Genomic DNA, 17,191 nt, shown 5'->3' with positions numbered 1-17,191 from the left:
CAAGTATGTAAACGAAATAATATATTGAAAGACAAATATAAATAAAAAAATTACGTCATTGATTTCAAATATAAATTAGAAGAAATTATTCAAACACAACCCTAAAAAACACAGCAAATCCATACAAATTTGGCAACAGTGGATAATGGTCCTTACTGGCCTTTTCCTTATTGGCAGCACTGAAAATACAAAACGAGATAGGTCACTCTTGTTAATTATTACTTAGTTCCAAAAACTTTCTCATTTTTTATTTAAGCAGTGAGGCGTGACTAATTATTAATTTTTATTTACAACTAAGTACTAAAAACAATTCCCAATTTTCAGTTTAATTTATTGCATTTGGCTATTCCAAATATGTGACTTTCTAACGATCCAATTGTTTTTTATGCACAGAATATACATATTTTATTACACTATTAGTGTATGTATCTTCCTCTCACAATTTTAAGAACAAAACTGTATCATAGTTTCTCCAAAAAAAAAAAAATCAGAGGCTATAATGATCTGTTGATAAAACGGACCAAAACCAGTTCATACAGACACCAGGAATCATCATCATGGGAGAAGCAGCAAAAAGGTACAGAGAAAATAAATTATACTAAAATTTTGTTGTGTTTCATTTCTGCATGCTTTTAAAGTTATTCTGTTACATGTCTATTAAGGTAGCTAAAGAAGTTATTGAGCTTGAATTTGTCAAGAAGCACTGTCATGAAACAGGTAGCAGAACATGAATATAAAATCACAGCTAAAATCTATAGATATAAAACTCAGAAAACATGTTAAGAAAATCATTAGTCCTTGACTCTGTGTTTATCCATGCACAGACCAAATATGAAATAAGTGTAAAGAAAATTTATGTAAATTTTCATAAGACAATCATCAACACAATTGTGGAAAGGATGCATGTATTGACTTGGATATATAGGTATGCAGTAGTGACAGGAGCTAACAAGGGGATTGGTTATGGAATATGCAAGAAACTGGCTTTGAATGGAACCGTGGTGGTGCTAACAGCAAGAAATGAAAAAAGGGGTTTGGAAGCAGTGGAAAGATTGAAAGAGTTTGGACTATCAGACTTTGTGGTTTTTCATCAACTTGATGTGACAGACCCTTCCAGTGTTACTTCCTTATCACATTTCATCAAAACCAGATATGGAAAACTTGATATATTGGTGAGTGTTACTATCTCCTTCCACAGTGGTACACCTGAGTTTTTCAAATTCTTGAAGAAGAAAGAACAAAAAAAAAATTCTGGGTTTCATTTAGATCTTTGCATGTGATACATTTGACATAATGATTAGTGTTGCAGGTGAATAACGCAGGTGTTCCTGGGGGAATAGTTAATGCAGAGAATTACCTTAGAAGGGTAAGGTTTCATGTTATGTGTATCTTTATTATATTCCTGGTTTTCTATGTATAATGGTTAGCTTTGTTTGTTCTTGTAGAAAAGGGGTGAAATATCGGATTGGAATCTGATAGTGTATCAAAATTATGAGTTAGCCAAAGAATGTGTTGAAACAGATTTCTTTGGTACAGAGAGAGTAACTGAAGCTCTTCTTCCTCTGCTCCAACTCTCAACTTCACCAAGGATTGTCAATATTTCTGGTCAAATAGGACTATTGAAGGTAAAGTTAAATTCAAAACATAAATGAGTATGGTTTACTGTTAAGTGTTGCATAGTTTTGTTCACATTCTTTCTTTGAGAATGAAGGAAGCAATGAAACAAGATAAGTTCTTATTGCTGCTCTTCCTCTGGTTTCAGCACATACCAAATGAGTGGGCAAGAGGAGTTTTGAGTGACATTGAGAATCTGACAAACGAAAAACTTTATGAAGTGCTTAGAGAATTTCTGAAAGATTACAAAGAAGGATCATTAGAATCGAAAAATTGGCCAGCTGGGGTTTCTGGTGTGACCATGGCAAAAGCAGGTATAAATGCTTACACAAGGATGCTAGCTAAGAAGTTCCCTCATTTTTGCATAAATTGTATATGCCCGGGCTCTGTCAAAACTGATATAAACCACAACCAAGGCTTGTTAAGCATTGATGAAGGTGTTGAAAATCCTGTTAGGCTAGCATTGTTGCCAGAAGACGGTCCTTCTGGCCTCTTTTTCTCAATGGATCAAGTCATTCCGTTTTGATCTACAATGTTTCTCACACTGATAATCTCAGACAATAATTTGTGTACAAATAGTGTGTAAATACATTATGGCTGTTGCTTGAAAGTAATAAGTGTTAAGAATTTAACTGAGTTTAAGTAGTGTAAGTTGTCTAAATCTCACATTAAGTAAAAATCAGATTTTTCGATAAAGATTCATCAACTTCTTATTGTTTAAGGTTTTAATTTGAAAATTGTGTGAATTTCTTATATATAAATTTGATTCTTGTCTCATTAGTTGTTTTTCAGATATAATTATCTCATTAGTTTCATTAAATATAAATGTTGTCAAAGTTCTAACTTACAAATATGAGTCAAAATTTCCTCATGAAAATTGGATAACACAGACTAATGTCTCTTACAAAAAAATGTTTGAGACAATTAATAAACAATTATGCAGTAACTTTCAAAAAAAGTAAAGATTTAGTTGATGAAATCACATTAGATCACATAATTTCCTCCATGAACAAAAAACAAAAACTGGTATGAGTAAATACATGAACAATCTTCACATTAAGTATCCATAATCGAGACCACTTTATCAACCTTATCAATAATAACTAAGAAATCGATGTTACTAATATATCCTGAATATTACTTAGAGAATGTGGAATGTATGCCAATCCTGTTTTTCCGCATACATGAATTGTATCATTTTTTATTTATTTATATGAATAAAATCAATTGCCAAGCATAAATGATTTATCTCATTTTCAATAAGAAACCAATATTTTAGTAATTAGAAATTAAACGAAGTTATAATTTTTATTTTATGGCATCAATTCTCATTTTTCTTGGGTTTTAAAACTTCAAAAAAAAATATTAATGTATGCATACAACTAACAGTCATATCATTATTAAAGATCCGGTGACAAGTGTGATACCTATGTAACAATCAATACAAGGAGTAAATTATAAATTATACATTTGTAATAATAATATCATATCTACCAACATTTAATTACTATAATGAAACTAAATTAACATTATATATCATACGTGGACACGTGTTGAGAATTCGCAGTGTAGGAATATATAATTTAAAGAAGGATATACAAGACGAACATGTGAAGCATTTCATATACCAGACGCTCTGCAAGATAAACACAAGCTCTACTACATACAGGGAACATTATCAACATGGGAGAAGAAGCAAAAAGGTAAGAAGAAATTAAATGATACTCATAAAGTTTTTGTGTTTGAATGTATATGTAACCTTGAATTTGTTATTATATATGTGTGAGTTTGGACCTGTAAAAGCAAATGAAAATGGTTGCACATATGAATCTCAAAAACATGAACTGCAGATCTATTTATTGAGTTGGATATACAGGTATGCAGTGGTGACAGGAGCTAACAAGGGAATTGGTTATGGAATATGCAAGAAACTGGGTTTGAATGGGATAGTGGTGGTGCTAACAGCTAGAAATGAGAAAAGGGGTTTGGAAGCAGTGGAAAGATTGAAAGAGTTTGGTCTCTCAGACCTTCTGGTTTTTCATCAACTTGATGTCACTGACCCTCCTAGTGTTGCTGCTTTGGCACAATTCATCAAAACCAGATTTGGAAGACTTGACATCTTGGTACCAGTTTATATATGATATTTCCATTGGTTTTTTAATATATTATTAATTTTCTCACTCTTTTAAGGAACAAAGAACCAAAGTATTTTCTTCATATATTTCATTTTCTTTCATTTATTGGGTGCAGGTGAACAATGCAGGTGTTCCTGGAGGACTAGTAAATGGAGACAATGTTCTTAGAAAGGTATGGTTAATTCCTTTCATGTCTTTACAAAAACATGACAACCAATTACATTGGTTAGGTGAGAATTTAACATTAGGAAATTAATCAGTTTTTAGCATAAGCACATTTATAAATAAAACTGAAAATAAAAGTACTACATAAATTTAACTCGATATATTTCTATCTACAAATAAAAAATAAAAACATAATATAAGTTTATTTTTTTTTCGTACATTCAGAAATATTTATTTTTTTTATAAAAACTACGAATATTCGTACAATTTTTGTAACAAAAAATATAATTTCTCATACAAATTTTCTAAAAAAATTGACACCTTCTAATACAATTTCTTTTAACAAAATTCATTTAGTCACGATGACAATCTTCAAAATAATTCTTTATTTTTATATTAGTTTATTTTGTTACTCATTTATACTAGTTAAGAATCAACAATATTTGTGTCATTTAATAAAGATGTATACAACAATAATGAAAAGCATAGAAATTTTTAAAACCTTGATGTTAGTGTCACATACAATTAATTTCAATTATGAAACATTGTTTAGAAGCTGAGTTGACTGTTGCAATGTTAAGTACAGGATTATCACATGGTATAGTTCATGATTTGAAACACTGCATGTGAATGAACTATTTGGAATAACAATTGTATATTTTGCATGTGCATGCCTCGAGATTGAGGTTGCTAGAAGGTTACAAAAGGATGAATATAAGGTATACATTTTGTATTCTTATGAAGTAGAAATCAGAGAGTGTGGTGTATAATTTTATTGGGTGCTTGTTTAAATAGTCGATAAAATAACTATGAACAATAGTTACTGGTCAATGGTATTAATTTGGTCGTGGTGTTTTGTGTTTTTAAATTGATTAAATACATATTTGATTAGTATATTTTATATAATAGTAAAAACTCCCTACAATATCTTTGGAAGATACGTTTAAAGTAGTGCCGTCAAAATGGGTTGAAACCCGTGAGCCAATCCGGCTCACTACGGGTTTGAGCCGGGTTGGGTTGGAAAAAAATACAAATTTTTTTATGCGAGCCAATTTTGACCCGGCTCACTAAGAACCCGGCTCACACGGGTTGAACCCGTGGTAGGTCGGGTTGGCTCACCAACCCACCTATTTTTTTAATTAAATTAAATTAATTATTCAAATCTTATTTTTTTTATTGAAATCAAATTAATTAAATTAATTATTCAAAATGCACAACCTTTACTTAGCAATAGAGCATTTCGCGTTCCTGTCTTTCCAAAAGTTTCCCTTTGCAAATAAAACCCTAAGATTATAGATTGGATAATATTATAAATGGAGATAAAGAAGAAGATGTTTCAAGAGAGCATAATACTGTGGATATTTATCCATTCAGGACTCCAATTTAATAGATGGATAATATTATAGATTAGATAATTCGGGAATATATCATTTGTTTTATCTTGTTTTTAGACCTATCTACAAGCATGACAATTTATCTTGTGCTATATATTTTTGTTAACGTTTATATGTAGTTTTTTGTATGTCTCACTAAATTAAATTGGCAAAATTTTACGTTTGATAGCTTAGAATATATATAACAATATATTTCTTTTGTTTCATTTTCTTTTATATCAATTGATTCAATTATTACTGTTTCAATTTGATCTATCAAAGTAACATGTTATAAGAATCCGAGAAGAAGAAGGTAAAAAAAAAGTTAATTAAGTGAGCCAATGAGCCAACCCGTTTAACCCACCAACCCGTGGTGGGTCGGGTTCGAATTTTTTTGGCTCGCTAATAAATAAGCCGGGTTGGATTGACTCACTAAGTGGTCAACTCGTGGTGGGTCGGGTCGGGTTACCCGTTTTGACCGCTCTAATTTAAAGTAAATATAGGGAAAAAAGTTCTTTCTAGAACAAAATAAAAGTTAAATATATCAAATCTTTCTCCAAAAATAAATCATATGAGGAAACCAAATTCAAATTCTAAAATTAAATACTTTAACAACTCTCAAGAGTTATAGTTTGTTTAAATTATTGATTAATCCTATATATATGAATTTATGTGGTTTAATGGTGTGTGTTTTTGTTTGTTATTGTAGAAAAGGGGAGAAATATCAGATTGGAATATAATAGTTCCACAAAATTATGAGTTAGCAGAAGAATGTGTTGAAATAAACTTTTTTGGTGCAGAAAGAGTAACAGAAGCTCTTCTTCCACTCCTTCAACGATCTACTTCTCCTAGGATTGTCAATGTCTCCTCTAGAAGAGGTGTATTGAAGGTAAAATGATTTCATCATTTATAGTTAAATTCCATCTTAATATTTTATTTTATTTATTTGATTATTGCCTCAAATCATGAGTTGGATAAAAGAGAAAGATGGATAGTCTATTGGAAAGTGTTTACTAATGATAAATTTAAATAAACTGTTAAGCACGTATATTAAATAATATTCAAGATTGATTATTTGAAATTAGGTCAAGTATATTTTCAGTCTTTGAAATTTTATATAAAATTAAAATTTGTTTATATATTTTGATTTCCAAACTTCTATGTCAATACTTAAATTATTTATATTATTTAACACATTTTAATATTAATTAAGAAACTTATTTAACATTTAAAATTTTTTGAAATACAAAAATTATATTTATTCATTTTTTAAATTTAAAAATCAAAATATATCAAAATTTTGAATATAAACAAACTTTGATTTTATAATAAATATAATAAAAAAAACTTAATAGAAATTTTTTTATTTTATTAGTTTTACCATTTAAATTTTATTAATAATTAAAGTAATTCGTACATGTTTAATGTCTAATAATTATCGCAAACCTTTATTCAAAATTTAATATGTTATTAACTATTAGTTTATTTCAAATAAATGCATAAGATAATTATTAAAAACTAAATGCGTATTTAATTACTTTTAATATCAACAAAATTCAAATAAAATTAATGTAACTAAAATTTTTATACAAAAAATATTATTTTTTGTTTTATTATACTAAAATTGAAATATATATATATCAAATAATTATTACACTTTTTCTATGAACATAAAGTTATATTACTTTTGATTGTTTGTTGTTTCAGAATATACCAAATGAGTGGGCAAGAGGAGTGCTGAGTGACATCGATAACCTTACAAACAAAAAGCTTCATGTGGTGTTAAGGGAGTTTCTGAAAGATTACAAGGAAGGATCATTGGAATCGAAGAAGTGGCCACCTGTCCTTTCTGGCTACACCATGTCCAAAACAGCCTTAAATTCCTACACAAGAATGTTGGCTAAGAACTTTCCTCGTTTTCGCATAAACTGTTTGTGCCCTGACTTTGTCAAGACTGATCTAAACCAGAATGTTGGGTTTTTAACCATTGATGAAGGTGCTGAGTGCCCTGTCAGATTAGCTCTGTTACCAGATGATGGTCCTTCTGGTCTCTTTTTCTTAAAGAATCAAGTACTTTCCTTTTTCTAAATAAACTTATATTACTCTTTTGGATGTATTTCTGCTTCGATCAAACTCTCTGTCTGTTGTATTATCTGAATCAATATTATTCTAGACATATCCAAGTATCTCTTTCTTTCTTTAATTTTCAAACTTTGATTTAACGTAGTTTCTCTTAACTTTAATTTAAAAATACGTAGATTTGATTTTTTAACCAAATTTTATTAAATTTATTTAATAATTTAAATAAATATTTGAATTATTTTTACTGTTTGACACATTTTTTTTCAATATTATTTGAAAAATATATTTTAAACCTCAAATAAAATTAATAAAATATGATTAAAAAAACTAAATTCAAATAATAAAAAATTAAATTAGTTTAAAATTTTGAAAATAAATTAATTCTAAAATTAAGAGATAAAAATATATTTCACCCTTTTATTTATATGTTTAAACAAACAAGATGTAGTTGATCAATGTGAAATGTTTCATAACAATAATTTATTATAGGTTTAATGTTTCGGTAGGTGCCTATTTTTGGCGTGAATCTCAAACAGGTTCTTTTTCTTTTCGGCGTCTCAATTGGGTCCTTTTTTGTGTAAAATTTGATCAAATAAAGACTTTCCGTCAAATTGATCAAACACCGTTAAATAGTGTGTTACGTGGCATGCTGACGTGACTAAACTGTGTTTTTTTTTTGAATTAAAAAATGAAGGATAAATAGGGCTGAAAGAGCAAAGTTGGAAATAAAATAAAATTAAGGGCAAAGAAAGAAGCTGGAACATTCTTGCTCGCTCGCGTGGGAAAGAAAGAAGTTGGAACGATGGTGTGTGGTGGCACTTCCAGGGCGGAGGGCGTTGCCGGTGATGATTTTGGCCGGCCGGAGAGAGCCACAGTTGGACTAGTTCGGTGGAGGCAAGGGTTGCCGTGGAAGGGAGTGAAGGAGAGAATATAAAGGAAAAAAAAAATACATAAACTTAAACTGTGTTGAATTCTGCAGGTCTTCTTTCTGAATCATCCTCCCCCTACCCCTTCCTATTATTCTATTCCCTCTTCCAAACCTCAGTCCTCTAACATTGGATGGTAAAGACATGGTTTTGATCTGAGCATTCACAAAATTAGTTTCATATGTACTATGCTCATGAAGTTGTGAAATGCCATTAACAGATATATCATTGTCTTTATCATCAGCATCAGAACCATAATTTGCAAGACCTAAAACATCTCTAGGAGAACTAGAATTAGATTTTTCACTGGAACCATCATTTTGTACCCTTTCTTTGACTGGTTCAAATCCAGCGTGCATTCGAAGCAGAGAGAACCCCCAAATCGGGTTTGTCCATCAGCCTTCGTTGCGTCACCAGGCGCCGCTATCACTGGAGCACCAAAGTTCGCCTCCTTCGTCTCCACTATCATGCAACCCTGCAAACAAAAGCCCCAAATTTGCAAACACTAAGCACATGAAAGATCGCCCCCTCCGACACCTACAAAATCTGGAAGCGCGACAGCAACCTCCGCGTCGGCACTTCCCTCGCCGGCTTCGGCGGTCTCAAAATCCAGTGCGCTGACCAAATGTTTCCTCTTCCTTGGAGACGAAGATCACTAGCAGAGTTAGACTCCGATGACGACCACCGTCGGGGAGCGGAGCTGCGGGAGGCGGAGAAAGGGGGGAAGGATGGTATTGGGGGAAGAATTTGAAAGGTTGAGAGGATTCAGTTTTAGGGACTGCTGTAGACTGGTGCCGGAAAAGGGAAGGGTTGAGAGGGGAGTGGCTGTAGACTGGTGCCGGAAAACATGGGGTCCAACGAGGAGACGTTGCCGGAATACATTATCATAACTTGCAGAGAGAATGGAGTTCTGTAATTGAATTGCCAACTTTGCCCTAATTGAATTTCCCCTATTTTAATTTAATTTTTTAATTCAAAATTTAAAATAAAAGAATTTATCCACGTAGGCCAAACTTAAACGGCCGTTTATTCAATTTGACGGCAGACCCCTAATTGCCACAATTTTACACAAAAAAGGACCCAATTGAGACACCGAAAAGAAAAGGGACCTATTTGAGATTCACGCCAAAAATAGGGACCTACCGAGACATTAAACCTTTATTATAAAAGTAATGGTACAATAACAAACAATTAAGAAAATAAAATGATCATAAATTATAAATTTTTATATTTTAAAAAGAAAATAAAATCAAAAAATAAATGTCAAATAAATATTAAAACCGCGGTAGTAAGTCAGACACTTTATGCCGCGGTTCTAACCGCGGTATATAGGCTGAGGAATATGCCGCGGTTGTCTAGGGAACCGCTGCCTAAATTCATTTTTTTTAAAAAAAAAATTAAAAAAAAAATTAAAAAATGCACTATATGTCGCGGTTCAACCGCGGCATATAGGCCGACGAGTATGCCGCGGTTAGTGTCAAAACCGCGGCCATATGTCTCGTTTTTTAAAAAAAAAAAGAAGCACTATATGCCGCGGTTGTGGTTAGAACCGCGGCATATTCCCCTTATATGCCGCGGTTGTGGTTAGAACCGCGGCATATTCCCCTACAGTTTTTTAAAATAGCAGGTCTGTTTTTGTCATATCCACTACCACAAAAACAGACCTGCATATAAAAACATTTACAGAAATTCAATTTCAACATAAAATAAAGTAGAGAGTCTAAGAAAATTCTATCTAATCAAATGCATTGTTTAAATCTAAATCTAAGAGCTATTGTATAATCTAACTATATACTTCGCAACAGCGTTCCTAATGAATAGTAGTGACTTCTCAGGAACTGGTGTAGTAGTCTTGAATCTCTGCAAAAGACAATTCATTTTAATTAGTGTATATGAATTCAACATTTGTTAAAAAATCAAAATTTGTTAAAGTTAAATATTACCGTTTCCCAGCTTCTTGTGATGTGAGAACGAACAATATGGGTCATCCAATACATTACATAGTATCCACACTCATATGACCCATTTTGTCTGTTACACTACAATATATCATCACAGTTGATAATAGTTAGTGAATAACATTTGTTATAAAACAATTATAACAAAGTATGACTTTAGCATATGTCAAACCTTGAGAGAAATCCAAGCAATCTTTCTACTCTTAACAATTGATCTCCCGTCCATCATCATACTTGCTGGAATAGAACTGTATATAAAAAAATGTTTTAGCATTCAGTTATATAACAAAGAAAGTCCAAACATTGAGGTTCTTACCAATCAATTGCTTGTCTGAGTTGTGTGGGAGGAGGCCTGTGCAATGAGCAGAACCACAAAGCATAGTTGTCTTGCACAGACATAACAAGAAGTTGCCAATGGCGCCTGAAATTCATAATAACGTAACTATTAAATATTAAAATCACATATGGAACATTATTATGTTAACAAAGTTCACTTACCCGGATATATAAGGCAAAAAGTATATTTTCTTGCCCCTTCGAAAACTGCTTATCATTCTCGTGTTGATATGATCAAAATCATTTGATTCATGAATGTCTTGGGGATCAATGAATCCATAATCATTAGAACGCCCCAACTTATTAGTGACCCCAGACATATACCTGAAATCAAAAATTAACTTTGATATAAGGATACTTGATATATAAATCAATTTTATATATAAATAATTGGTCATAGACTTACATCGTCCATAGTTGAATAATTGAAATATTCAACTCTTGTGTTCCCGATGCAAGCTCACGGACATCTTGGCTATTAAGGTATATTGGGACCTCAGAGCCATGCCCAAATACATTAGCATCATACTGAACCTCCAAAGGCTTATCATCAAGGATGTCAGCAAGTAGATGCAATGAAGAAAGAGGGTCATCCTCAGATAGAGGAATCTTCTGTTGTTCCTGCGTCTGTTGTTACATGAAAAGATAAGATAAGTTTTGACATCAAAAACCTTTAAAATTGAGAAGTGTAAAGAAGAATTTCATACCGAGGGGTCAGAAACTGGTTTAACCAAAAATTTAGGCCAAGTGATAAACGACTTATATGCTTGTTCCACAGTGAAAATCTCTTCCGTGGACAGTGGAACCGAGGCATCTGGCATGATCATTTCATCCACTGATACCTTCACCTCATCCTCTAATAGTTGCATACCATGACATACAGTCGCTGACCTAAACTCTGTTCCACGAGCTACCAGCACCATCTCATCTTCTTCTAAAATGTATAGCAGACATGGACTACCATCGTCCATGTCATCCTCTGGGATGGCTGATGCGGAACAACTTCCTTTGCCGCTTCTCCCTGTCAGAGTAAATGTTAGATTATACAAGAGATAGAAATAATTGCACATAAATGTTTATTAAGTTTACCTGTGGGAGGGGGAGGGACCACATGTTCCTCTATAGGAGACTGCATCGGGCGCATGCTCTGAAACTGCTCCTGGTAGAGCATCTGGAATTCAGCCCTCACCTCGGCCCTGATCTCCTGCATAAGGTCTTGTCGGACCTTTTTTGTGATCTCTTCTGTCATCCTTTGTGTATCGTTGTACGAATATGAAGGCTGACGAGAAGAGCTCCCAAAATAATCCGTAATGCCTACTCCAGGACCTGCAGCACGTACACGTCCAGGGTGCTCAGGTCGTCCAATTGCAGCAGCAAGAATATCCTGGCGACCCTCTGGAGTGAATTGGCCTTGGGAGCTCTGCTCAACCAAGGCGTCCTGTAACATTACAAAACACCATTATTCTTTAAATAGTTTAATGTAGTATGTATAATGACAATATTCATTATTTTAGGAACAGTGATAACTTACAATTTTTTCAGAAATCTCTTGTGCAGTGTCGGAAGAGTAGGTGCCCGATGGTCGCATACGGGCCAACTTCCATTTCTCATGTCTAGACGGTGGAGAAGGAGGCTGAGGAGGGCTACCACTCTGAGATGGTGGTATAGCATCTGCCTTTTGCTTGAGGATTTTCTCCTCAAGCTTCCTATACCCACCACGAGATAATAGGTGGGGGTTTTTGTTCTTAGCACTTGTTCCTTGTGCTTTGCTTCTAATTGCCTGTCACATACACATTAATTAATGAGTTCATATGATATATATTTGTTAATGAGGAATTGAATAATATGAACTACACTAACCTGCCATTCCTCTGACATCCGACTCTCTTTAAAAACCCGCCAAGTCTCCTCATCAATGGACTTATATGCATTACATGGAGTTTTATGTTTAAGGTGTCCAAAGATGTACCTTGATGTCAACTTGCTTTTAAAGTTTCTGAAATTTTCTGCAACAGTTGACAAACACTTATTTCTAAGTGTTGGGACATTTGGAATGTCAAATGTCATCTGAAAAAAACATAATAAAGTTGTATTAGTACAAAATTATCAATATAAACAAATTATAATTCAAATGCTATTAACTAACTTACCAATATATCTTGCCAAATAATGTTCCGATCACCCTCGGACACATGATCAAAAGATGGAATGAGAATGCTAATCTTATTACGTGCCACTACTCCAAGGTATGATCGGAAGTCATCTGCATGGGGGCCAGTTGCCACACCCGTGGTGACATTCACATTCACCGGAGTTCTTTCACCACTATTTTTCCTGATTAATAGTTGTTTCATCCTAGTGGGTCCTCTAGTGGATCTGGGTGGGGGAGCCTCATCCCCTGAAGAATGTGGATGATCAGCCATATATCTGTCAAAATAAATAACAACATTAAATTTTCTTTCAAGACTTATGTAATATCATATAAATTAACAAAACATGTAATAGTACAGAAAATGAAAATTCATACATAAAGATATGGATTCATCATATGTATATTCCCTCATCATGATCTGACCGAATTGCATGTACATCATCGTCAACTACAGATTGGTCATCCAACTTTGTTGTAGTTTGAAATGAATGGTTGTCAGCAATATCAATATTAATTAGATTGTCTTCGTTAACTTCAATTTGTTTTTTGCCTTGAAGAGCAACATACCAATGGTCAGACGAAGGATCTTTGACATAAAAAACTTGAGATGGTTGATGTACCATGATAAACGGTTCGTCTCGATAACCCACCTTGCGAAAATCAACCAGTGTCATACCCGAGTCATCTATTTTCACACCACTCTTATTGTCAAACCACTTACACTTGAACAATGGAACGGAAAACTTGGTGTAATCAACCTCCCATATCTCTTCTATTATACCATAATATCTCATTGATCCAAGTACAGGAGATTGATCTTTTGATGTGGAAAATTGAAGTGACTCAGCTTCTAAACTGACTCCACTATTTTGTACTGTGCTTTTATCATCCAAAGTCTTCGTATAGAATGTGCAATTATTGACTTCATAACCTGTACAACACACGACATCAAACTTCAAACCATTTGCAAGCCACAATAAAGTTTCAGAAGAATGTGGCTCTTTGTCAATTTCAGATTTGAACCAAGACATAAATGTTTTGTTATGCTCCATCAATTGCCATTTCTCTGATTGTCTTGGATTTTTATTCTTAACAATGGCTTTGTGTGCTTCCAAAAAAGGGATCACCTCATCTGTGTTGTTCAATATATAAAGATGCGCTTGCAACAATTCTTCGCGATCTTTTGTCACCACATTGACACCTCGGATGCTTTTACTTGTAGAAAATTTATTCAACCATGCTGTGCGAGGAACTCCTATTGGATTCGTTGATGTCATGTAATCTGAACAAAACTCGATACTTTCTTCAGCAATATACCTTTCAATCATCGAACCTTCAGGATGATATGGATTTTTAACGTACCCTTTCAAAATCTTCATATAACGCTCAATAGGATACATCCATCTTAAGTATACCGGTCCGCACAACTTGATTTCTCTAACCAAATGAACAAGTAAATGTACCATGATGTCAAAAAAAGATGGAGGGAAAAACATCTCTAGTTGACACAAGATGATAACAATCTCGCCTTGAAGTTCATCTAACTTTGTAGGATCGATGGCTTTACTACATATTGACGAGAAAAATGAACACAACCTGTTTATGGTGTGCCTAACATTTTTGGGCAAAATTCCACGAATAGCCACCGGTAACAACTGTTGCATTAAGACGTGACAATCGTGAGACTTCATGCCAACAAGCTTTAAGTCCTGCATTGACACTAAACTCTTCATATTTGAAGAGTATCCTTGTGGTACTTTGATACTCTTTAAACATACACAAAAACTTATCTTCTCTTGTCTAGACATTGTGTAACATGCAGGGGGCAAATAAGTACGTTTACCAATCTCCTTCGGTGCCAACTCTTCTCGGATATTCATGTCAACCAAATCCAAACGAGCATTCACTCCATCTTTTGTCTTTCCCTGAATGTTGAGTAATGTACCAATCAAGCTATCACACACATTCTTTTCTACATGCATCACATCTATGCAATGTCGAACATCTAACTTTGACCAATATGGAAGATCAAAGAATATTGATTTCTTCTTCCAAGGGGTCGTTACAGATGACTTCTTCGATGTTTTCCCAAATACATGATGTATTTTATTAACTTTTTGAAGAACTTCAAGGCCAGTAAGTGGATTTGGTGCTTCGTCCCTCTCTTGATCTCCATTGAATGCTTTTTTTAACCTTCGATATGCATGATTACGTTTTAGAAATCTCCGATGACGCAGATACACCGTCTTTCTTCCATGTTTCAATTGATGAGCTGCAGTGTTTTCTTCACATATAGGACACGCTTTATGACCCTTGACACTGTATCCTGACAAATTACCATAAGCAGGAAAGTCATTAATGGTGCAAAATAACATTGCACGCATCATAAAAGTCTCTGAAGCGAATGCATCAAATATTTCAACCCCGTCAACCCACAAAACCTTCAAGTCTTCAACTAGTGGGCTTAGATAAACATCTATGTCATTTCCAGGCTGCTTTGGACCAGATATCATCATAGACAACATCATGTACTTCCTCTTCATGCACAATGCAGGAGATAAGTTGTAAATTATCAATATAATTGGCCAACAACTGTGATTGGTACTCAGATTACCAAATGGGTTCATTCCATCAGTGGCTAAAGCAAGCCTAAGATTTCTACACTCTTTACCAAATTCGGGGAATTGTCGATCAATATTTTTCCATTGCTTTGAATCAGCTGGATGACGAAGCAGCCCGTCAATTTTTCTCTCATCTGCATGCCATCTAAGATTTTTAGCATCTTTGGGATTCGCAAACAAACGCTTAAGTCTGGGCACTATTGGAAGGTACCAAACTACTTTCAAAGCAGATCCATTTTTTTCTATCTGACCATTATCTTCACTATTGTTTTTTGACTTGTATCGTGATAAGCCACATTTTGGACACTCTGTCAAAAATTCAAACTCTTTCCTATACAAAATGCAGTCATTGGGACAAGCATGTATCATTTTATACTCCATACCCATTGGACAAAGAATTTTCTTCGCATCATAATTACGAGTGGGTAGTGTATTTCCATCTGGCAACATTTCATTCAACAACGTCAACAGTTCTGTAAAACTCTTATCAGTCCATCCATTGCTCGCCTTCAAATTCATGAGCCTTAACACCGCTGACAAACGTGTGAACTTAGTTGAACCGACATACAAAGGTGTTTCTGCATCAGTCGACATCGTCTCATACACATGAGCTTTGGCAAAATTTTCTGCTCCAACATCGCGGATCATGTCCTCCAATTTGTCTTCATCCGGTCGATCTTCTTCCATGGTGGAATCAGTAACATTTACACTTTGAGAGTCAGTGGGAAAATCCATTTCTTCGCCGTGCCAGATCCATGTTGTATAGCATCTTAGAAAACCATCACATATAAGATGTTCTCTAATTTGAGTTGCGTTCAACTTTCTCTCATTCAAACAGTTCACACAAGGACATCTAAACTTCACTTCATCATTAGTTCTCCCCTCATTACGTTGCGCAAATTGTATAAATTCCTCTACACCTCTCTCGTACTCAGCACTAATACGTGGTAAATTAATCCAATTTCGATCCATATTCCTAAATATTACATAAATAATATTTTAAGGTTTATAAATAATACAAGAACTACAACACACATTACCAAAACTATAGCAAAAATCATATCATACATTACCAAAACTATAACAATTTCATGCACTATCAAAATTAAAGCAAAAATTATACCAAAACTATAGAAACTTCATACATTACCAAAACTATAGCATTATGCAAAAATTAATGAAGCAATCACGTTAAAAATGCAAATGGACATAAATACCTGGAAGAGGAACGGCGGCGGAGAGGGTGAAAAACGCAACACAACGGCGGCGGCGGCGGAGAGGGTGAAAAACGCCAGGAAATCACGATTTTGAACGGCTAAAACTCGTTTTTAAAGTCAAAAACGAATAATGACCGAACAATTTTGAGTTTAAACGGTTAAAAACGCAAAATCTGAGATGAAGGGTGGTTCGGAGGAAGAAGAAACGCGAAATCAGAGAGAACGCGCGAGGAAGACGATGCACTGTTCCAAGTTTTGTTTTTTAACTCTGAACGGGGGAATCTACCGCGGTTCACTACTTAACCGCGGTATAAAAGGGTTATATGCCGCGGTTTAACCCCCAACCGCGGCATATACTAATTTAAAAAATTATCAGAAATGGCATTTTTGAAATTATATTCAAACTATATGCCGCGGTTCAGCGGGCAACCGCGGCATAAACATCGAAATATTTCAAATGAACATTAAATTAATTTCATATAGGAGAATATGCCGCGGTTCCCCAGAGAACCGCGGCATATACCCCTGAAACGTGTTCAACACAACTGTCTCCCCAACTGCCTTTCAGAGAATTTCAGAAGTTACAGGGGGTATATGTCGCGGTTCCCCAGA

At 34.1% G+C, this 17,191-nt stretch overlaps 3 protein-coding genes across 3 annotated transcripts; 2 read left to right on the top strand and 1 right to left on the bottom strand.

Moving 5' to 3' along the window:
- Positions 1-466: 466 nt before the first annotated feature.
- On the top strand, positions 467-2,246 carry LOC108347278 ((+)-neomenthol dehydrogenase). The gene is made up of 5 exons (XM_017586446.2): positions 467-577; positions 926-1,172; positions 1,310-1,366; positions 1,446-1,625; positions 1,763-2,246. Exons 1-5 carry the CDS (start codon positions 558-560, stop codon positions 2,138-2,140), a joined length of 882 nt encoding a protein of 293 aa, XP_017441935.1. The 5' UTR covers positions 467-557; the 3' UTR covers positions 2,141-2,246.
- A 982-nt stretch (positions 2,247-3,228) lies between these two features.
- On the top strand, positions 3,229-7,454 carry LOC108347285 ((+)-neomenthol dehydrogenase). The gene is made up of 5 exons (XM_017586454.2): positions 3,229-3,317; positions 3,491-3,737; positions 3,865-3,921; positions 5,997-6,176; positions 6,995-7,454. The coding sequence occupies exons 1-5, from the start codon at positions 3,298-3,300 to the stop codon at positions 7,373-7,375; spliced, it is 885 nt and encodes a 294-aa protein (XP_017441943.2). The 5' UTR covers positions 3,229-3,297; the 3' UTR covers positions 7,376-7,454.
- A 1,109-nt stretch (positions 7,455-8,563) lies between these two features.
- Positions 8,564-16,723, bottom strand: LOC128193867 (uncharacterized). Its single transcript, XM_052868055.1, has 3 exons — positions 16,580-16,723; positions 15,771-16,338; positions 8,564-8,770 (listed from the first exon to the last, which is right to left on the bottom strand). The coding sequence occupies exons 2-3, from the start codon at positions 16,332-16,334 to the stop codon at positions 8,564-8,566; spliced, it is 771 nt and encodes a 256-aa protein (XP_052724015.1). The 5' UTR covers positions 16,335-16,338; positions 16,580-16,723.
- Between the last annotated feature and the right edge of the window lie 468 nt (positions 16,724-17,191).

The sequence above is a fragment of the Vigna angularis genome, chromosome 9 (assembly GCF_016808095.1).
Source record: "Vigna angularis cultivar LongXiaoDou No.4 chromosome 9, ASM1680809v1, whole genome shotgun sequence".
NCBI lineage: Eukaryota > Viridiplantae > Streptophyta > Magnoliopsida > Fabales > Fabaceae > Vigna > Vigna angularis.
Note: the sequence above shows the minus strand (reverse complement) of the source record. Positions and strands in the feature narration are given on the sequence as shown.

What these genes read in the sequence shown, in the direction of transcription:
- LOC108347278 (XM_017586446.2), top strand. Translation starts at nt 558, where the DNA reads ATGGGAGAAGCAGCAAAAAG. An exon ending in CAGAGAATTACCTTAGAAGG is followed by an intron (nt 1,367 to 1,445) that starts GTAAGGTTTCAT and finishes TTGTTCTTGTAG; the next exon opens with AAAAGGGGTGAAATATCGGA. An exon ending in GTCAAATAGGACTATTGAAG is followed by an intron (nt 1,626 to 1,762) that starts GTAAAGTTAAAT and finishes CTCTGGTTTCAG; the next exon opens with CACATACCAAATGAGTGGGC.
- LOC108347285 (XM_017586454.2), top strand. Translation starts at nt 3,298, where the DNA reads ATGGGAGAAGAAGCAAAAAG. An exon ending in GAGACAATGTTCTTAGAAAG is followed by an intron (nt 3,922 to 5,996) that starts GTATGGTTAATT and finishes TTGTTATTGTAG; the next exon opens with AAAAGGGGAGAAATATCAGA. An exon ending in CTAGAAGAGGTGTATTGAAG is followed by an intron (nt 6,177 to 6,994) that starts GTAAAATGATTT and finishes TTGTTGTTTCAG; the next exon opens with AATATACCAAATGAGTGGGC.
- LOC128193867 (XM_052868055.1), bottom strand. Translation starts at nt 16,334, where the DNA reads ATGGATCGAAATTGGATTAATTTACCACGTATTAGTGCTGAGTACGAG. An exon ending in TACCCACTCGTAATTATGAT is followed by an intron (nt 8,771 to 15,770) that starts GCGAAGAAAATT and finishes TTTTGTTTGCAG; the next exon opens with GGTTGCATGATAGTGGAGAC.